Raw genomic sequence first — 22,156 nt, forward strand, 5'->3', positions numbered from 1 at the left:
TAATCTTGGAGCTTTTGTCTATAATCCTTGAGAATTCTTGGAGAACAGGTGAAGTCCCTGCAAACTGGAGGCGGGTAAATGTTGTCTCCGTCTTCAAAGAGGGAGGGGAGAAGACCCAGGTAACTACTGTCCAGTGAGCTTGACAGTGATAACAGGAAAGGTCCTAATTAAACAATCAAAAGGATAGGAGCACATACAAAAGGAGCACATACAAAAGGATGCTGTGATTACTAAGACCCAGCATGAGTTGCTCAAAAACAAGTCATGCCAGACAAATCTCTTTCTTTTGATAGAGCTACAAGCTTGGTAGATCAGGGGAATTCTGTGGATGTAGTGTATCTTGATATTCTTGCAGAAAATTTGGTAAAATGTTGGCTGGACGAGGTAACTGTTATGTGGATTTGTAGCTGGTTGAGAAAACAAGCTTGCATCATCTTCCATTTGACAGTGCTTTATATATATCTGAAAATGGCTATCATATCTCCTCTCAGAAAAAGCCCACAAGCAGAACCTAATCACAAGAGCGCTCTGCTCTTACCCTGCAGTTCCCAACAACTAGTAGAAAAAAGCATTATTCCCTCTGACTGTGGAAACAGAGCATAACCATCATGGCTGGTAGCCACTTGTGTGTATGGTATCCCCCAAAGTAGTTAGAAATTTGTGAGAGCCTCATGACTTGACAAGTCCACTGAATGGGAGAGGCCTTCTCAGTGGTAGCTGCTCACAGGCAAATTTGGAATTCCCTCTCTAGAGAAGTTATACTGGCTCCCTCTTTGCTCTCCTTCTAACAGCGGGTGAAGACCTTCCAGCATTTCCCGCGCAGCCCCTTCTAGCTTCCTTCGGCGCGTCCAGACCCTCCTTCCCCCGGGAGTAGCCCTCTGGCATATCGAGGGACACTGCCTTTGGGGGCCTGGGGACGCTGCTCTTTGCCAATGTTGCCGGCTCCTTCCTCCACCCAAGACCAGCAGATGGGGCGTTAGGACCCAGTAGGATGGGAGCCGCTCTCCTGCACGCCCGCCAGCCCGGCCGGTTGCGTCTCACGCACACACTTCGCTTGCTGGGCCAAAACAGCGGAGGGCGGCTAGGCGGCGCGATGCTAAACTTTTACCCTTCTCTCCCGAAGGATAAGGGGGAGCCAGGAGTCGGTAGCCCAAGCAAGAGAGCGAGGAGAGGGCTGGGCTGAGAGGCTGTGGACGTGTCGATCTCGCTCGACGGGCGGCAGCGCCTAGTCGCGCTTCGGCGGAGGGTTGGCGCGACTCCCCCACTCACGCGCCCTCCAGGCTTGGGGTTCGGATCGGATTGCGCTCGGCTGTGCTCGTTGCTGCCAGTACGTCGAGGCACCCTCCTGAGGGAATGCCGGTCCCTTCGCTGCCGCCGCCGCCACTTCTCCACCGATTCCTTCTTCCTTGCTCGCTGGTAGCGGCGGCGGCAGCCACAAGTGTTTGCGCTCCCGGAGCCCAGACCGTGTAGTCCCGCGTCCCGTCCCCGCAGAGGCCGTCCCCACGGCGGATGCGCTACTGTCAGGACAGGAGGACGGGTTTCCTGCCGACGCCTTTCTCGTCCGGTGGTCCGGCTGCCTGCCTGCCTGCCTCCCCGAAGGTGGAGGAGTACCTCCGGGCGCCTGCGGCGGGGCTCGGGCAGCGCCCTCCTGAGGATGAGCGCTGGGAAAGTTCTCCTGATGTGCCTGGTCCTCGGTCCAGCCTCCGAAACGAGGTGAGCAAGCGCCCTGCCTACGGCTCCAGCATGCCCCAAACCCTCTCTGGGACCTACGACAAGTCGGCCACGGACACGTCGCTACCGCCGCCGCGCTCTGGCATACCCCAGCCCAACAACTTGTTTGAGAATGCTACACTTGTTCCCTGCATGCTGACTGAGGAGCGCGGGAGATCTCTGGGGACCTTTTAGTCTGAGCACAGGCACTCCGAGTCGTGTCCCGCGGGGAAAGGTGGAAGGGGAACTACCTGCTTGGCCTCACCCTTCGCGCCTGTAAAATGGGGATGTCTGTGTGGAGGGGGGATTTCAGGCTCTTTGCAAGCGCTTAGTGGAGCAGCTTCAGGTCCCCTGGCTGGGAGGCTTCTCTGACCTTCTTTAAGACTCAAGTTAGGATGGTTCAGAACCAAGAGGGGAGAGAGGCAGCTGCTGGGATAGATTTGGAAGGTGGGATAGGATATATTATTTATTAACTATCTTTCTTTTTATTCACTTGAGTGAGACTCACATCTAGTTATCAGAGTTAAAAATATACCATCCTTCACAGCTTTGACAAGGAAACTAGGAACTAAGCTGTGTAGCTTTCTATAGTTATCCAAGATGCCTTTGGCAGACTGGATCTTCTCCTTTATTTATTCCTCTAAATAAAATAACAACACTGGAGTCTGTAATGTAAGGACATAAAAATATTGTTTTCTTACATAGTTGCAGACTCGAATCAAGTAGAAAATAGCAGTGAAATAAGTCAGGCAAAGTACACTTCTAGATTACAAAATACATTATTTAGATCAGGACCACACAGACCCTGCATCCAATCCTACAGCTGCATGGTGAGAAAGAGGGTGTTCTCTGAGCAGGAAGGAGGTAATAAGAATTATATTCCTACTGTTACCTTTCGTGCCCCTCCAAGCAGAGGGTGTGACCTCACGGAGTGCCCTCTAGGAATTTACAGGGGATGCCTTGTGTCTTCAGCCTTTGTTCATCCAGCAAACATGGAATTTTACATTTTGACTGGAGCATCATTTCTCCACAACCCCCTTCTCAGGCATATATAACAATTTCATGCACATTTTATTAACCACCCTGAGTCCCATCTTGACTCGAAGATTCTGGAAACTGTCTCTCAGTAGAGGTTTGGTGAGAAGATCAGCAGTTATTTATTTTGTCTGGCAATAAGCCAGTTCTACAAGTACATCTTGAATTGCCTCACGCGCAAGGTGATAAATTCCCCCAATATGCTTGGTTCTTGAGTGAAAATTCTCACTCCATGACAGCTTCCGACAACTCTGGTTGTCCTCTATCAGTCAAAAGGTCCTCTTCTGCACTAACCCAAAGTCTTTGGTCAGTTGATCGAGCCAGGCTAACTTTGCACACCTCTGTAGCAGGCAGCTGCATGTCCAGACTGTGGAAGATAAACATACACCATTCTGTTTATAATTATAATGGGAGCCTTTGCAAACATGAGAAAAAATAAACACCTGTGGATTTAAACTCTTTAGAGTCCCCAGCCTAGTCAAGGTCCATTTAACCTATGAGTTTAGGGTGATTGTCAGCTGGCAACTTAAGTTTACAGTTCAGTGGGTGATCCTACTTTTTTGCTCAGAATTTCAACTGTGTTGCCAATATCTGGCCTAGTGGTGGTGGTCAGGTACAAAAGTTTTCCTTTTGCTGACCTGTACTGATTGTTGTCAGGCAATAGTCTTGAGTGTTCTTGGCTCTTTAAAAAGCCAGCGTTCATAGGTGTTGCAACTGGGTGTGCTTCTTGCATCTCCAGATTGTCAAGCAGTTCAGTGACATTCTGCTTTCGACTTAGAAGAAATTATTAATCTTCTTCTCTATTTGAAAACCTAAATAGTAGTGAGCTTTTCCTAATTCTTTAACCTCCACATCCTTGCTTAGATGCTTTACAACTTTTGTGTAGTCCTCGTCATTTTCAGTTGCAATAAAAAAATCATCAGCAAATGCCAAAACATAATGTCCATAATGTCCAAAATAGTCCATTTTTGCATTTAGTGTACAAAAACTTTTCTGTGTAGCCTTGTTTGTACTCTAGTTGTATGAGCATTCTATGTAACTTTTTATTCCATGCTCTAGCACATGGGTTGGCAAACTAAGGACGGGGCCGGATCCAGCCCAAACACCTTCTAAATCCAGCCCGTGGGTGGTCTGGGAATCAGCGTGTTTTTACATCAGTAGAATGTGTGCTTTTATTTAACATACATCTCTGGGTTATTTGTGGGGCCTGCCTGGTGTTTTTACATGAGTAGAATGTGTGCTTTTGTTTAAAATGCATCTCTGGGTTATTTGTGGAGCATAGGAATTTGTTCCTTTTTTTGTCCGTCCCCCCCCCCCAAAAAAAAATAGTCTGGCCCCCCACAAGGTCTGAGGGACAGTAGACTGGCCCCCTGCTGAAAAAGTTTGCTGACCCCTGCCTAGTAGCTTGCTTGAGGCCATAGAGTCACTTCTGAAGTTTAAGTACACTAAATGTACTTAATTTGGTTAGATAAAAACTTTGGGTTACTTCATGTAAATCTTCTCGTCAGAGATTTTGCTGTACAAAAATGCTGCTTTAATGTCTATGTGTCTCACTTCCATTTGCTTAGAAGCTGCTATGCTTAAAATAATTCTAATGGTAGTGTATCTTACAACAGGATCAAATGTTCCATCATAGTCTTCTTCATATTTCTGAGAGGAGCCACAGGTTACCAACCTCACTTTATAGCCCTGAATTATCTGTACCCTGCTTTACCTTGATCACCCACTTACTTCCAATCCCCTTCTTCTGAGGAAGCTTGGTGAGAGACCAGATTTTGTTCTGGTGCAGTGCATCTATTTTTTTCCTGTGCAGGATTCATCCAGAGGCAAGCTTCAGTGTCTAGCATCCCTTCTATCTCTTCCCTGGTGAAAGGTTCTAGGGGTTGCACCAACCTCACAATATAGGACACCTCTGGTGGAACACCTCTGTTTGATCTGGCTGAGTGTCTGACCTCTGGTTCTGGAATTGCCTCAGTTTCCTCATCACTTTCTTCAAATTCAGGCATCTCCCCATCAGACTGTTCCTCATCACTTCTGCTGCTACTGCTGGTAGTCTAGTCCTCTGTGCCTTCTTCCTGTTCATCCCCTGTACAAGGGTGCTGTTACAGTAGACTGCAGATCTGGACTGTTATATTAGTTGTGGGAAGTACATGACGTCTTGCGTTTCTTCCTGTGGATGCTCAGAGAAATTTACAACAGTTCCTCTTTTGTCAGCTTTGCTGTGCTCATCAAAATAAACTACATGTCTTGAGCTGACATTTCCTGTCTTTAAGCCCATAATTCTGTAGCATTCTCCTCCAGAAGAGTAACTAAGTAGAATTCGTTTTTTTCTGTTCTGGAGTCCAGCTTGTGCCTATTCTCTTAGAATATGTAGCTATGGACAATGCTGCCAAAAACATGTATGTGTAACAAGTTGGGTGTGAAAGTTCAAAAGGTGTGTATATAGTTCCCTTAGTTGGTAGTCTGTTTTGGAGGCATTCCACAGTGGCTACTCCGTCTCCCCACATACATTTGGGAAGATTTGCATGCATCTTGCCACTTCCGCACTAGATCTTTCTCTCTGCAGCTGCACTCTGTTGTGGGGTGTAGGGAACACCCCTCTTCCAGAAGGCTTGTCACGTCATTTGAACAATACTCTTTGCCATTATCTGTGACTAGGGTTTTTTTTTTTTTTTTAAATAATTTTTATTAACTGGCAAATCAAATCAAATCAAATCAAATCAAATCAAATCAAATCAAATCACATCACATAAATTCCGAATTACAAAGCCGAATTTTAAATTTTGTTGAGGGGACCCATATTTCAAGATCCGAAGGGGGATTCTGTTCATCTTCTTGCTACTGCGTTAATGTCCAAATCAGTCCAAACAAAGTTCATAATTCTATCCAGTCTTATCTTGCTGTTTCCACATCACCTCTTGTTCATATATTTTCTCTTTTTTCTTTATGATCTCTTCTGATAGTCTCCTTAAGCCGATAAACACCAATAATAATCCTGTGTGAATTTTTCTGTTCTTCCAATCCTCAAATCGAGATGGTTTCCATATATCATCGCCTTCATAGATAACAGCGCTCTTTCCATCATTAATTACAGAACTGTGGTTCTTAAGTCCCACTGAGGAGTTTCACCCACAATATAAAAACAGCTCTATTTCTCTATTTCTCCTCTCAGACTTAAGTCCTCCGACAGAACTTCCCAATATGGCGACGACACTTTTAACTGCGTCATTCCAAAGCCCTTATACATTCCACGCTCTACTCAAAACATGCTTTGGTTCGAAAGTTTATCTCCACACAGCCTTAAATCCACAGCTTAAGTCCTTAAAATGACATTTCTGGCTTGTGGGAGGGGGGGTGTTCTTGTTTAATCACATATAAGAAAGAAAATAAGGTTTTTTCCCCTCCCCCATCAGTCCCTTTGCCATACCGAGTCTTGGCGTATCTTCTCGTGATTTATACTTGCTCCTCCGACTCTTCTTGTTTTATCAGCGATCTCTTCTGTTAGCAGTCTTTACTCCCCCTTCTTCCTTGAAATATGTGCATTTGCTTCATCCAAATTGTTTCTTTTGAAGTTCTTGCAGCTAGTGGCGCGGATCAGAGACGGCGTCCAGGAGCGCCGAAATCCCACAGGAGGGCATTGTGCCTAGTGCCCCCATCCCCACAAATTCGGGGGTGGTATAGGGCACAGCAGGCAAGGGCAGTCCCACCCCACAATCCTAGGGGGGGGTAGGGAGGATATTTACTCCCATCACAGCCTCCAAATTACCTCATGTGGGTCGGAGAGATGTTATTGTCAGCCATCTTCTGATGCGCCCCCTAGTGGCCCCCCTATCTGTGACTAGGGTTGAGGGTTTCCTGAAACCTTTTCTGCCCAAAGTGGACACATTTATCGTGTTTCAGTTCAGTTCTGCAACATACAGGACTCACTGCAAGGGTTCTCTTTCACTTCAATTGCCACTTAGTATACCTGAACCTATAGAATCATAGAATTGTAGAGCTGGAACAGACCCAGAACATTATCTAGCCCAACCCCCTGCAATGCAGAAATCTCAACTAAAGCATCCCTGACAGATGGCCATCCAATCTCTGTGTAGAAACCTTCAAGGAAGAAGAGTGCGCCACCTTCCAAGTTTGTTGCACTATCTTAACAGCTCTTACTGTTAGAAATCTCTTCCTGGTGTTTAGTCAGAATCTCCTTTCTTGTAACTTGGTCATTGGTTTGGCTTGTACCCTCCAGAGCAGGGGAAAACAAGCTTGTTCTATATTCCATGTGTTAGCCCTTTGGATTTTTGAAGATGGCGATCATATCTCATATCAATCTTTTATTTTCTAAGCTAAACTCCTGTTAACTGTTTAATATATACAGTGGTACCTTGGGTTACAGACGCTTCAGGTTACAGACTCCGCTAACCGAGAAATAGTATCTCGGGTTAAGAACTTTGCTTCAGGATAAGAACAGAAATCGTGCTCCGGCAGCGCAGCGGCACCTGGAGGCCCCATTAGCTAAAGTGGTGCTTCAAGTTAAGAACAGTTTCAGGTTAAGAATGGACCTCCAGAACGAATTAAGTACTTAACCCGAGGTACCACTGTATTGGAATGGAAAATAAATATATAATCTGCCTGCATTATACTGTGAAACATGACTGGAAATTTCCATTGAAGCTGAAGTGAGCCTAACTAGTTAATCATTAAGTGGGGCTGTATCTTTGTGGCCCAGTCACAAGATGTTTAAATCTCATGAAAAAGGATTGTGTTACAGGTCTGTGCATATGCTAATCTGTAGACATGCATCTTAGGGGGCGGTGCTCTTTTGTTTTTCAAGCTACTGAAGAGAAAGGATGTGTTGATTCTGTTTCCAGTAAACAGCCTCAGGATAATGGAGGGTGGAATGGAGAAGAGTCAGAGCTTTGATTTTTAGCTCAGCATGCAAGATATTTTTGATCTAAGACATTATGCCTTATGATGGGAACAGTGTAAGAAATCATGCATCTAACTGAATGTAACTTTTAGTGTTATGTTTGGAGTTAAAGTTCTGTAAGTAAAGATTCTGAACCATATTTTTGCACTGGAGAATTTTTATTTCAAAGAAGAGTCAGTTTTTATTCATCCATCTGCTTCCAAATGTGAAGTATTAATAACCTCAAAAACTCCCTCAACTGTTTCTTATAAGGCTTGATTTTCAAACCCTTGATCATCTTGGTTGCCCTCCTCTGTACATGTTCCAGCTTGTCAATATCTTTCTTAAATGTGGCACCAAGAACTGGATTCAGAATTCTAGGTGTAGTCTGACCTAGGCAGAATAGAGCAGTACTTACTTATTTCCCTTGATCTGGACACTATACTTCTATTGATGCAGCTTAGAAGAGCATTAGGGTGTGTGTTTTTGCTGCTGTATCACATTGTTGACTCATGTTTAGCTTGTGGTCTACTAAAACCCTTAGGTCTTGCTTGTATATGCAGATGCAGCCTCTAGATTATCAAGCATCTGAGCAGCAGTTTCGTCTTTCGCTGTGTGAATCATTTCAGAAGCTGAAATATTGTCAAAGGGGAGTGATGCTGCTATATCACTCTCTTAATCCCATTTCCCCTTTGCTGTTATGGCTTCTTGGCTCCCTCCTCCGATCCATTCTAGCTCAATGCATGGCAAAATGCATTTCATTTAAATCTGGTTTCTGTTTAGGGAAGTTTTTAATGTTTGATGGTTTATCATGTTTTTAATATTCGGTTGGGAGCCGCCTAGAGTGTCTGGGGAAATTATTATTATTATTATTATTATTATTATTATTATTATTATTATTATTATTATTTTCTCCAGCAGATATAGTTGTCCTCTGTAAGTTTGAACAGCTTAAAGTTTGCCTCAACAATAACATTCACACTAGCAATCTCAAATATTAAAAAATTGGGGGGGATCACAAAATTGAAAAATTGAGAAAAATGTGCCAAATTCAAAAATAAAACTTAAAATTCAAAATGAAAAACTTCACTGACAAAGAGACAGTCTGCTCATGAGCCAGAGGGGTCTTTGGTCCCATTGCAGTGCAGAGCCTCTCACCTGTCTCTTCTCTGCCATGCATCACCCCAAGCAGTCACAGTGTCCTTTTGAGGGCAGTTGTGGAAAGGCTAGAGGCAGCAGACAACAACACGAGAGGCAAGGAGGCAAGCTGAGCCCTGTCCAGGACACCCTGAGGCCATGATGCTTTTCCAAGGGGGGGGGGAGGGAATCATAGAATCATAGAATCATAGAATCATAGAATCATAGAATCATAGAGTTGGAAGAGACCACAAGGGCCATCGAGTCCAACCCCCTGCCAAGCAGGAAACACCATCAGAGCACTCCTGACATATGGTTGTCAAGCTTCTGCTTAAAGACCTCCAAAGAAGGAGACTCCACCACACTCCTTGGCAGCAAATTCCACTGTCGAACAGCTATTACTGTCAGGAAGTTCTTCCTAATGTTTAGGTGGAGTCTTTTTTCTTGTAGTTTGGATCCATTGTTCCGTGTCCGCTTCTCTGGAGCAGCAGAAAACAACCTTTCTCCCTCCTCTATGTGACATCCTTTTATATATTTGAAGATGGCTATCATATCACCCCTTAACCTCCTCTTCTCCAGGCTAAACATGCCCAGCTCCCTTAGCCGTTCCTCATAAGGCATCGTTTCCAGGCCTTTGACCATTTTGGTTGCCCTCCTCTGGACACATTCCAGTTTGTCAGTGTCCTTCTTGAACTGTGGTGCCCAGAACTGGACACAGTACTCCCGGTGAGGTCTGACCAGAGCAGAATACAGTGGCACTATTACTTCCCTTGATCTAGATGCTATACTCCTATTGATGCAGCCCAGAATTGCATTGGCTTTTTTAGCTGCCCCGTCACACTGTTGGCTCATGTCAAGTTTGTGGTCAACCAAGACTCCTAGATCCTTTTCACATGTACTGCTCTCAAGCCAGGTGTCACCCATCTTGTATTTGTGCCTCTCATTTTTTTTGCCCAAGTGCAATACTTTACATTTTTCCCTGTTAAAATTCATCTTGTTTGTTTTGGCCCAGTTCTCTAATCTGTCAAGGTCATTTTGAAGTGTGATCCTGTCCTCTGGGGTGTTAGCCACCCCTCCCAGTTTGGTGTCATCTGCAAATTTGATCAGGATGCCCTTGAGTCTATCATCCAAGTTGTTGATAAAGATGTTGAATAAGACCGGGTCCAAGACAGAACCCTGTGGCACCCCACTAGTCACTCTTCTCCAGGATGAAGAGGAACCATTGATGAGCACCCTTTGGGTTTGGTCGGTCAGCCAGTTACAAATCCACTGAGTGGTAGCATAGTCAAGACCGCATTTTATCAGCTTCTTTACAAGAATATCATGGGGCACCTTGTCAAATGCCTTGCTGAAATCAAGGTAGGCTACATCCACTGCGTTCCCTTCATCTACCAGGCTTGTAATTCTGTCAAAAAACGAGATCAGGTTAGTCTGACATGACTTATTTTTCAGAAATCCATGCTGACTATTGGTGATCACAGTATTCCTTTCTAGGTGCTCACAGACTGTTTGCTTAATGATATGCTCCAGAATCTTCCCTGGTATTGATGTCAGACTGACTGGGCGGTAATTATTTGGGTCCTCTCTTTTCCCATTTTTGAAAATAGGGACAACATTTGCCCTCCTCCAGTCTGCCGGGACTTTGCCTGTTCTCCAGGAATTCTCAAAGATGACTGCCAGTGGTTCTGAGATCACATCTGCCAGTTCTTTTAATACTCTTGGATGCAGTTCATCTGGCCCTGGAGACTTGAATACATCTAAACTAGCCAAGTATTCTTGTACTATCTCCTTAGTTATTCTGGGCTGTGTTTCCACTGCTGAATCATTTGCTCCAAATTCTTCAGGTCGGGCATTTATCGGAGAAGACTGAGGCAAAGAAGGCATTGAGGAGTTCAGCCCTTTCTGTGTCCCCTGTTTGCATTTCACCATCTTCTCCTCTGAGTGACCCCACTGTTTCTTTGTTCTTCCTTTTGCTACGAACATACTGTACCCATAAAAGCCTTTTTTGTTGCTTTTAACCTCTCTAGCAAGCCTGAGTTCATTCTGTGCTTTAGCTTTTCTGATTTTGTGTCTACACGTGCTGGCTATTTGTTTGAATTCCTCTTTGGTGGTTTCCCCCCTTTTCCTTTTTTTGTACACATCCTTTTTTAATGTTAACTCAGTTAAAAGTTCTTTAGATAGCCACCTTGGCTTCTTTAGGCACCTTCTATGTTTCCGTCTCATTGGTATTGCCTGAAGTTATGCTTTTACTATCTCCGTCTTAACAAACTCCCAGCCATCATGAACTCCCTTTCCTTTTAGTATTACTGTCCATGGGATCTCACCCAGCACTTCCCTAAGTTTTATGAAGTCGGCTTTCTTAAAGTCAAGAAATTGAGTCCTAGTATGCTTGGCTGCTCCTTTCCGCTGTATAGTAAACAGATGGGGAAAGATGGGGGGGATTTGCTGTGATAATGACCTCAAGAGAAAAGTGCTGGGCCTGGATCCATAAACACAGAATAAGAAGCCTGGGCCCACAGTTTGAAAGGTTGGTCGCAGATGCAGTTATCCAGTGATGGGGGACAGACAGGTAAAGAACAACTCTCCTCTGGATGATGTTCTAACAGGTCCTGGGACAGAGCCCTCTGATGAGGCTCAGCTCAGTCTCCATCCTGGATATCTGCAGCTATTCCTTTGGCTGTTGTCTCTAAATCCTGAATAGACCCATTAGTGCTCCCTTTCAGTAGGTTGTGCAGCCACAATCCCCAGGTCAAGGGGAGGCATTTGCCAAGGGCCAGATCCTAACCCCCACCACCCCTGCACAGAACCCACTGCCAGCCCCTGTAGCCCACAGCTGTCATGCTCCTCCTCCTATTCCTTCTTCACCTTAAAACAACAACAACACCTGAACTAGTTTTGATTTTGAAACTGAACCAAAAGCTAAGCTTTCAACTTGGACTGAGAGGTATCTTAAGCCTTTAGTTTACATCAGATGATTAATTAATTTCTTTTTCAGATCACTTCCTATGAAACACCTTGAAGCAATTTAGCAATGAAAACACATATAAAACAATTTCATATATATATAAAAGGATTTCAAATCCAACACAGATATGGTCTGAGATAATTAATTCGTTAGTTATGTCAGGTGATTAATTGACTAGTTTGAAGAAATCCTCCCCCAAATTTCAGTGCATACACTATTTAGAAGATAGCATCACCATGATGGATATTCTCCTGGGAGGAGGGGGAGACCCAGTCCTTGCTTAGAAAATCATTTGCAACTGGAGCTGAGGTGCATATTGTTGTGTTGGCAACAATGCTGTCAGCAGATCAACCATCGTCTCACAGGACTTCTTTGAAAATGTGATGGGAAATCCACAGCAGACTTTAAGTGAGGAACCAGTTTATCCATGCAAATTACTACATGCTGTTAGAGGGCACTTTGAGAGGAGAGTGAAGATGGTAAACTGAGACCTTGATCACTTCCTTGCTGCCAAGCCTCCTTGTCACAAATAATGCCCTTCTCCAACGTCCCTCTTTTGCCAGAATGCAGGCAGGGGGCCAGTGATTGATCCCTCTCATGAACAGATGGAGCTGCCTTCAGTCCATCCTAGGCTTGCCACGCATAAGGAAAATTCCTGACATGTCTTGGTTTTGGGGTGTAAAAATGGGCGCCGGGGGGGGGGGGATTTGCCAAAGTGGCAAAATGTCAGGGAAAACCCAGATGTATGGCAACATGGAAAAAGCAGTGGAAACAGTTCCAAAACCTTAAAAATTACTGTTGGGGGAAAGAGCTAAACAATTTGGGTTTGTTTCCCAAAAATGCTCAACAATTTTGGGGTTTGTCAATTTTGCAGATGTCAGGAATTTTACTTTTTGATATATGGCAACTCTTGTCCATCCAGCCAAACAGGCTGCAGGCTGTGAGATCCATGGAACTGTGACCTTCTTCATGCAAAGTATGTCAATCAACTATGGTCCTCTCCCTTTGCAAACATCCCAAGGAGCAACCAAACTATGGAAGGCTAGAGATGACTTCAGAATCAGCTGTCACATGGGGATGGTGGCTTGGGGAAACCCCATGTAAAATCAAGCCAATTAAAAAGGATTCTATCCAGCTTTTATATTCCTCCTTTTCCTTGCCCTGAAAAAGCAATTTTGTGAGTGGTGCCCAAAACGATAGCCTCTCAGAATTCCATATGTTCCAGCTGGCCCCAAAGTTGGGGGGGGGCCCTTGCACTGGAATATAAGCATAACCTTTCTGAGTCAGCCAAGGTCCATGTAGCCCAGTATTCTGCCACAACTGGTGTTCAGCAGCAGGCTGTTCTGCTACATAGGGGGATTGGTGGCTGCCCTGATAATTGAAGTTAGGCTGTTCACCTCTGAGTTTTAAAATCATCTGTATGACAGGCCATCCCAATATCTCAGCAATGGACCGTGTCTGTGAATTATGAAGATGTTCCCCTTCCATCTGCTCTCTGCTGACAGCCATTTCAAGGTTAGAGGCCAAGATTTGTTGCTCTAGTAGCAAGGAAGAGTCTTGTAACACCTTAAAACTAACAAATCTTATCCCAAAAACTGGAGTCTAAACCTTCTGTCACAATGGCTCTACTCTGCCTCCACAGTCGAAGGATGTTTCAGATTACCAGTTGCTAGAAGCTACAGGAGGGGAAAGTCACTGTTGTGCCTGGGTCCTGCTAGGGGTTTCCCATTACGGGCATCTTATTGGGCATTCTTATTAGCAACAAGTTTCATCAGAGGTCCTCAAGTGATTACTGCTTTGAGAGAATCTCCTCCACTCCCCACAGTTTTATCAATCAACTATCAGGTCACCTTGTTCTCTGCCTCCATTTCCCCAAGCTAATCCTCCCTTTCCAACCCCAACTCCACTGTATGCCTTCCCTCATACAGGGGCGGAGGAAGGGGAGCAGTGGGGTTGGTCCACCTTGGGCGTTATCACTGAGGGGTGGTGACATTCGGCGTGCCACCTGCCCGTGACTCCCAAGCCTACCCCGAACCCTTCATTTTGACACCCCCTACAAATGAGAGGTGACCCTGTTCTCTGTACCTACCAGGGAGGAAGAGACTGGTGGCAACCACTAATTATGGGTGACTGAACAAAAGTAAGCCTGTGGGATGTTGGATGGATTTGGATGGATTTGGAGTGTAGGATAGGATATTCTTATTTATCCCTCCTCTTACTTGTATGAGCTTAATGTCTAGTAAGCAGAGTTTAAAATTGATGTTTCTTTGCATTATAAAATGTGGAAATTCCTGAGACAAAGGATTGCTTTACCTTCATATTAATATCCAGGATGCTTCAGCAGATTGTATGTTCCCCTTTTTATCCCTCTAAACAAAATAAACTCAGAGAAGTCTGTAATGCAAGAATGTTTTTTGTTTTTGTTTACTTACATAAAGCTTCAGATTTGATTGAGCAGTAAGCAGCAGTAAAAAACAAGACAGGCAGAATCTACTTGTACATTACAAAATATATGGTTGAGATCAAAATGGAGTCTGTGCTCAGGAGAGCACAGACAAGCATCCTCTCTCTTTTGTTACATGGGGAAGAAGACTGAGCTCTGAGCAGGACATAAGTAGTAAGGATTCTTCTTTTGCTTACCTTTCCCTGTGAAGATAAGCAGAGGATGTGACCTCACAGAGTGCTCTCTCTACGGATATTTGCTTATCTAGCAACACATGAAATTTTATTTTGGCTGAACTATTGTTTCCCACATGGACTGCCAATCAGAGCTGATGAGCTTACACACCTCCTCAGAAGTGTCTGGACCAGAAAAACAGCACAATTCAGATCTGGAAACTAATCTCTGAATCTGCCAATCTGGTGTGTTTTTGTTGCCCCCTTCTGAGCTGACTACAGTAGCTGAGGTCTGGGTGCTCTTTCTTTAACCAAGTGTGCTTGGCCTCTGCTGACATGGCTTGATTTTGGGATAATGTCAAGCATCACCCAAGGAGGGGATGTCAAAATCCATCTTTCTCTTCTGAATCTGTTAATTAATATGGCTGACACATCCCTGGCCAGGGAAGAAAGCTGTCCCTTAGCTTGCCTGCCCCTCACAGCCCATCATGCACACCCACCATAAAATGTGTGTGTGTGTGTGAATGCATGCGTGTGTGCATGCGCACACACACGCACACAGGATGATAGTGCTCCAGTAGGTCTCTCCCACCTGAGCTGCCTTTTCATGAATTGCCTGGTCAAGAGAGGTGCTTGTTTTGACAAGCAGGTTTTACAGTATGTCAGGCATGAATACCTTTTCCTCTTGATTCTGTCTGAGCAAGACAAGAGCTGGGCTGTACCTTTCACAAGTTGCCAGATTGAATTGCTGTGTCTTGACACAACATCTCCTCCAGCCTGCTCAGCTCTTGATTGCAAAATGTTTGCTGCGTGTGACATTTCCATTAACAGGCACAAGGCATGTCCCCTGCACCTCCCTAATTGCTTGGTGCCTGCAGGAGCCTTGCCATCACTTATTACACCTGGGAGATGGAAGAGCTTCCCCTGCTTATTACTGGGAAGTGGAAGCAGGGAGGGGAGATTGTAAACTTCTCACTAAAATTGAATCAATAAGCAGGCAGAGGAAGGGGCATCTCGAGGCACACGTCTTTAAATCCAGTGCCTTATTGTATTATGGGGTGTGTGTGTGTGCGTGCAAGTGTGCTGGGGCACATCACAGCAGCCAACTTACCCAGTGGCACATATTGAAATGATCTCTCAGTTTTCCTGCCTGGGATTCAAAAGAGCATAAGAACATAAGATGAGCCCTGATGTATCAGGCCAAAGGGGGCCCATCTAGTCCAGCATCCTGTTCTTGCAGTGGCCAAGCAGATGCTCAAAATAGAAGCCCACAATCAGGACCTGAGCAAAAGAGCACTTTCCCTTCCTCTGGTTTCCAGCAGCTGCTGTTGCGAAGCATTACTGCCTGTAGAGGAAGAAGTAGCCATGGATAGCTTTCTCTATGAATTTGTCTAATCCTCTATTAAGAACATCCAAGTTGGTGGCCATGACTGCCTCTTGTGGAAGGGAGTTCCATAGTTTAACTTTGTGCTGCATAAAGGACTTCATGTTATCTGTCCTGAATCTTCCAACATTCAGCTTTATTTGACGCCCACAAATTCTAATGTTTCTGGGGGGGGGGTTAGTTTTCTCTGTCCACTTTCTCCATGCCATGCATGATTTTATAAACTTCTATCACGTTGCCTCTTACTTGCCTTTTCTCTAAATTAAAAAGCTCCAAATGCTGCAACCTTTCCACATAGGGGAGTTGCTCCATCTAATTGATCATTATTGTTGCCCTTTTCTGAAACTTTTCCAGCTCTTCAATCTCCTTTTTGAGAAGAGATAGCCAGAACTGTACAGATTTAGTGTAGCAGAGCACCTGCCACTCAAGCCTCCAGTTCTTTACAGCCCTGGTTCTTTGCAGCCTTCACTTTTGTCAGGAGTTATCTCTGCATGAGCATGTCATGTGTGGGGGAAATTGCAGTAAAACATAACTATGCATGAGTGCTAGTTAGTGTGAAAAGGGGTTAAAACCACAGAGTTGGATTCCTAGACTCAACTAGTACACACACACACACACACACACACACACACACACGTTCTCCAATGAGTAAGGAAGTGGAGCATTCTCTTCCTCTTATCACCCTTTTCACCATGTATCCTATCAGGAAGTATGTGTCTAATCTTCACTCCAAGTGCAGACCATGTGTTTGAAACTATCTTTTCGTATTCCGCCCCCCCCCCCCCCCCAAGTATTCTGCCTGTGTTCTTCTTGCTGCTGTTTGGATAAACACATTAATCTGACCTTTTGAACAAGCTACTCTCTTTATACCTCTCTTGCAATCAACAGACCACACACCTTTAAGCAAAGCATTTTAAATGTACTTAACAGTGTGTGGTCTGTTCATTGCAGGAGAGATAGAAAGAGGGGAACTCTTTATACTACCAAACAGGATAAGGGGTCTAAGAACCTATTTTCCCATGTTATACTGTTGCTAAACTTTTGTGAGTTTGAACTCTGCTACTGGGTGCTCTCTCCTACTAGAAAGTGAGTTTAGCCCCAACAATTAATAGCTGCAGAAAAAAGAAAGAATCTTTATTAAGAAGCCCAAAATCGGGAGGGAAGGAGGTCAATAGGTGCGTAGAGAAAAGGTTTAAATATCTAAAGATATAAAGATTCAAGGAAGAAGACAAAGAATTGTAATGGATGTTATTTTTGTGCTATGTATGGATATTTCTTTTGAATTTGTTGATTTGTTTTTTTTTCTTTTGGTTTTTTTTGAAGAGAAACTCAATAAAAAGAAAATTAAAAAAAGAAAGAAAGTGAGTTTAGCCCCACATGTTGAATCCAGGCACCCAGCTGATTCTTTTGTTATTTACCCCACACACATGGGTCACAGGGATTCGTATATTTATTTCCCCACAATTTGGACTCTACTTCAGTGACTTGAACAGCATTTATTCAAATGAGCACCCCCTGGATCCCATGCCCTATGATTCCTTACCCTGAGAGTAAGCCTAAGCAGGGGGAACTGTCGCAGTTGCATACTGCTTCTTGCTTTACCCCCTGCTGGTCATTTTCACCCAAACTGCTCCTGCTTTTCCCTGTGCTGAATTTTGATTGTATGCTCCTTGGGACATGGAGTTCTCCTCTTGTGCTATGTAAAGTACCAGGAACACAGATAGTCCTATATTGATTTGTACTGCTATAGCACATCAACTTGTATTGAGGTTCACGTATGCCTGTTGTGTTATATACCGTATTTTTTGCTCCTTTTCCTCTTAAAATCTAAGGGGAAATGTCTGTGCATCTTATGGAGCGAATGTGTGGTCCACGGGGCTGGGGGGGGGGCAACCCGGGCTTCCCCCGCCAGCCCCGACCTGCTCTTTGAGGCTGGCGGTGGGGGGAAGTGCGCTTCCCCCCACCGCCAGCCCCAAAGAGCAGGTCGAAAGGAACAGGAAGAGCAGGTTGAACGTTCCCACTGTTCTCCAGAGGCTTCGTGTTGCCTTCACTGAAGGCGACTGAATGCACCTTGAACGCACTGAACGCACCTTGTTTTAGAGGGGGAGAACAAGAAAAAAAATTCTCCCCCTCTCTGCACAGCGCCCCTTCAGCGAAGCGGCAGGAGAAATGGAAGGGGCTCTGTTTCTCCTGCCACTTCGCTGAAGGGGGGCTGCACAGAGAGGGGGAGAATTTTTTTTCTTGTTCTCCCCCTCTAAAACAAGGTGCATCCTATGGTCGGGTGCGTCCTATAGAGCAAAAAATATGGTACCTCCTCTCCAAAATGTTGCGATGGTGTTGGTGGGCAGAAATGTCCCCTGCTGCCCCCACCTGCCCCTGAGTAGCTCCTTTGACTGCCAGCAACTCTCCAGGGTCTGAGATCGAGATATGCTTTTCCCATTGCCCGCTCCTCCATGGACTTCCTGTTTCTCTTGCAGGGCAGAGAGCACAGAGGAATATGACTACGATTACCTCAGCAACACCAACAAAACCTGGGTCCTGACCCCCAAAGCCCAGGAGACGGATGCCACACAGATCCTCAACTCCCTCCTCCAGAACTATGACAACAAACTGCGCCCCGATATCAGCAGTAAGTTTTCCTCCTCCCAAGGGAGACCTCAGCTGGAAGGCACCCTTGACTGAGGGGTGCAGGTTGCAAAGAAAGGGGAAATACGTGGAACATGATTGATTGCTGGTACTGATGTTTTGTATGCTGAGCACCAGGTTCCCAAGTCCAGCAGCACTGGGGTGTAGAGGCAGAGGGCAAAAGTAGTAGAGGGTGGGCAATGAGAGCAAAAGGGGTGCGGCCCCAGTCTCAGTCTACCACTTGCTTACTTAGAGTCAGTCTGGGTGGGGAGGTGGGTGTACACTGGGTGCAGCTTAATCTGGCCACTTTTACTTTTGAGGAAAAGCAGCCATAGAGGGGTCCCAGGCCAGTTTTCTACTGGAAAATTTTCCCTACCCACCTGCTAGATAGGGGACAATTTTCAGCAGAAAAACTAGCACATGCTCCTGATCCAGATCGAAAACACTTTCTGGATCAGGGCTCCGCACCCGCTGCTTCTGCTTCTTTTTTTATTGTGGCTACTTAAAAAAAAATGTTAGCCACAAGTTGCATTAGTTTGCTCCTTAGGCTGCCCTTCCAAGAGAGCCCAGAAACTTTAGCTGACAGAGAGTTTTCTGGGAGCAGCAGAGCAGATTGTATTATGCATTGGAGTCTAAAATGTTTCTGGGTTCAATTTGAGGCAGTGGCTTCGGCTGCTTCAGCTGCAAGGAACTGCCCACTTCCAAAGGAACCTTTTCAAGAACTTCTCTTAAGGGTGCTCTCCTCTGGGCCAGGGGCAGCCTGAGGTGTTTTGGCACCAGCAGCAAACTGTCCCACTGTTGGCCTCATGATGGGCAGCTGTTAGGCTCTGCAAGGGCTTCCCCTCAAGGAGCAGTCCTTGCAAAGCCATGCTACCCCCACCAGCGAGGTGGGGAGATTCAAGAAGAGCCTTTCCTTAAAGAGAAGTCTTTGCTTAATCTCCCCCTTTCCTGCTCAGCAATGAGGTTTTGTAAGAGCTTCTTAAGGAGGATCCCTTGCAAAGCCTCACCCAGGAGTGGCATGCCCTCAGGGTGGGTGGGTGCATGGGCATGCGGAGGGTGCTCCAAGCGGCAGGGCCATGGGCAGGGCGTGCTACCGGAGTGAGCTTTGCCCACTGCTGCAAAGCAGGGTGCACTCATGGTGCCCCACAGGCCCAGTGCTGCTTTGCAAGACTCACAAAAACATGCTGTGAGCAGGTGTGCACCCTGGGCCCTGGGAGCACAGCACTGCTTTTATGAGTGTTGTTTGGCTCACAGGGAGGACACCATGACTCGTTATGTCCTTCTCACAGTGCCCTTAGGCTTCAGGGTGCTGAGTACACAGCAGATCATGATGGGGCAGGGCACGTGATCCCCCCAACTGTTCCCAGGGTGACAGCCCCCTCAGACCCTCCCAAGCTACACCACTATTGCACTGCCTGTCCTATCTCCTCCACTATGAGATCTTGGAGGAAATTGGCACCAGTGCTACTTCTCCAGTGGCAGCAGAAGCAGGTGGCACAGGCAGGGTAGGTGGGGTACCCATGAAAGTACCGCCTTGGGATCTTTTGCCATTTGAGGTGGCTGCTTCTCCATGTCTCATCATTGGGGCAACCTTGTTCTGGGCACAGGCATAGCAGGTGTGGACTTTTTGACTGTGGGTGGCACCCAAATTATGGATCAGCCTCCCAATGAGAGACGCCCCAGGCCCCTTCATGGCTAACTTTTAAGTAGACACAGAAAACTGATTTGTGTTCATGGGCATTTATTTTTTAAAAGTTTTAATTATTGTGTTTCTCTTACTGCTGTTAAGTTTGCTGTCTGCACATTTTCATTGAATTTCATTGGATTGCATTGTTGTATTGTTTTCAGAGCCATTTTTGGGTGCACTTTTGGGAACACATAAATCACTGAGCTCACCCATCCTCGTGGCTGCCCTTGGCATATAACCCTCTCCCATGGCTGACCTGTCTTCTCTTTTGCGGTCTCTTTTACAGTCAAGCCCACTTTCATTGATGTGGACATCTATGTAAACAGCATTGGGCCTGTCTCTGTGATCCACATGGTGAGTGCTGAACCCTTTGGGAGAACAGTGGGAACTGGAAGAAATGTGGAGTGGCGGATATGTGTATAAGTGGGTTGGGGAGGGGAAAGGAGAGAAGGAAAGAAAGTGACTTGTGGGCATCCAGGGAAGCTCAATGTTAGAAGATTCAGGATAGATTAAAAAAAATAAATCCTACATACAGTGCATTGTTCAACTATGGAACTTGCTTCCACAGGAGGCAATGATAACAACCAACTTGGATGGCTTTAACAGAGGATCCTCCAAATTACTGGAAGAGGTGAAGAATATCAGTGGCTACTATCCAAAATGGCTATGTTCTGCCTCCATGGTTGGAGGCTGTGATGCTTCCGAATCCTAGTTTCTGGAAACCACAGAAGGGAAGGGTGCTCTTGTGCTTGAATCATCCTTGAGGGTTTCCCACTGAGGCATCTAGTGGGCCACTGTGATAACAGGATGCTAGGCTAGGTGGGACACTGGCCTGATCCAGCAGGACTATTCTTATGTTGTTCTTATCTCATCTGTATACTCACCAGAGAATATACACACGGAGATGACCCCCCACCCACCCACCACCAATATGTTAGGGATTTAGTGCTGCCAGAATTACTAGCTGCAAAGTCCCCCTGAAGTCAGCTGGGATTGAAGTTGCCCATGCCCTGTCCTCTTTCTTATATGGCCGGCTGAGACTAGGAATCTTCCAGCCCCACAGAATCATTCCTCCCCCTCCACCCTTGGCCTCATCTTTGCTCAGCCTTCCACTGGAGCAGGCTGAGCTAATCCCTTTTTCATTGCCAATTGCTTATTCAAAGGGGTGAAGAGACCCTTTCCCTGTTAAACCACTGAACATGTGTTTTCAGTAAGCCATCAGCATTTCCTTGGCAAATAATAAGAACCTTTTTAAAGCTATAATGCCGAGCCTCTTTGCTGAAGCTGCTGCCATGCATACTAAGAAAGGAGAGGTAGGGCGCCGTGCTAGGGGAGCAGCAGCTTTCATTTGTGAAAAGCCTGCTCACAGGAAGGAACGAAGGCTGCAAAAACTCTTCCTTTGAACTAACAAATTTTAAGAGGCTCTTTTTATATTCTGTAAAGTGCTGTAAGGCTTCAGGACCAAAGACAGCACTCTATTCTTAAAACAGCAGAAAAATGTAAATATTAAATTATTGGATGACAAATTTGATAACCAGGAGGAGGAGGAAGAGTAGAAGCTCCGGCTGGCTGCTGCTGATGAGGGTGATGCTATGCCTAGAAGACAAGACCAAGAGCCCTCCTGTGGTTTCCAGCAACTGGTTTGCAGAAGCTTTCCTCCCTCTGACTATGGAAGCAGAACATAGTCATGGCTAGTAGGCATCAATAGCTCTCTCCTCCACAAATTTGACCAGTTGTCTTTTAATGACATCTAGGTTGGTGGCCATCGCTGCCTCTTGAGGGGACAAGCTCCAAAATTTAACTAAAATGTCCTTCCTTTTATCTGTCCTGAATCCCAATACTCAGCTTTGTAGGATGTCCATGAGCTCCAGGAGACAGGGAGAAAAACTTTTCTGTATACACTTTCTTTCTGCCATGCATAATTTTACAAACTATCATGCCACCTTTTCATTCCATTTTCATTAAACTAAAAATTCCCAAACGCTGCAGTCTTCCCTCACAGGGGAGTCATTCCAGCATCTTGCTGGACTATTTTGCTTGCCCTTTTCTGAATGTTTTCCAAGTCCACAGTATCCTTTTTGAGGTGAGGTGACCAGAACT

The 22,156-nt window shown here is 45.5% G+C and overlaps 1 protein-coding gene across 1 annotated transcript in view; it reads left to right on the plus strand.

Annotated features, from left to right (window-relative positions):
- Positions 1 to 484: 484 nt before the first annotated feature.
- The window catches only part of LOC307207472 (gamma-aminobutyric acid receptor subunit gamma-4-like), a 39,263-nt gene continuing 17,591 nt past the window's right edge, over positions 485 to 22,156 (plus strand). The window contains 5 exon segments of the mRNA XM_079961385.1: positions 485 to 1,525; positions 1,528 to 1,575; positions 1,578 to 1,713; positions 18,222 to 18,373; positions 20,343 to 20,410. Of these exon segments, the coding sequence (XP_079817511.1) occupies positions 1,510 to 1,525; positions 1,528 to 1,575; positions 1,578 to 1,713; positions 18,222 to 18,373; positions 20,343 to 20,410 (420 nt within the window). The 5' untranslated portion in view covers positions 485 to 1,509.

Source organism: Podarcis cretensis, assembly GCF_951804945.1.
Source record: "Podarcis cretensis genome assembly, chromosome: Z".
Taxonomy (NCBI): domain Eukaryota; kingdom Metazoa; phylum Chordata; class Lepidosauria; order Squamata; family Lacertidae; genus Podarcis; species Podarcis cretensis.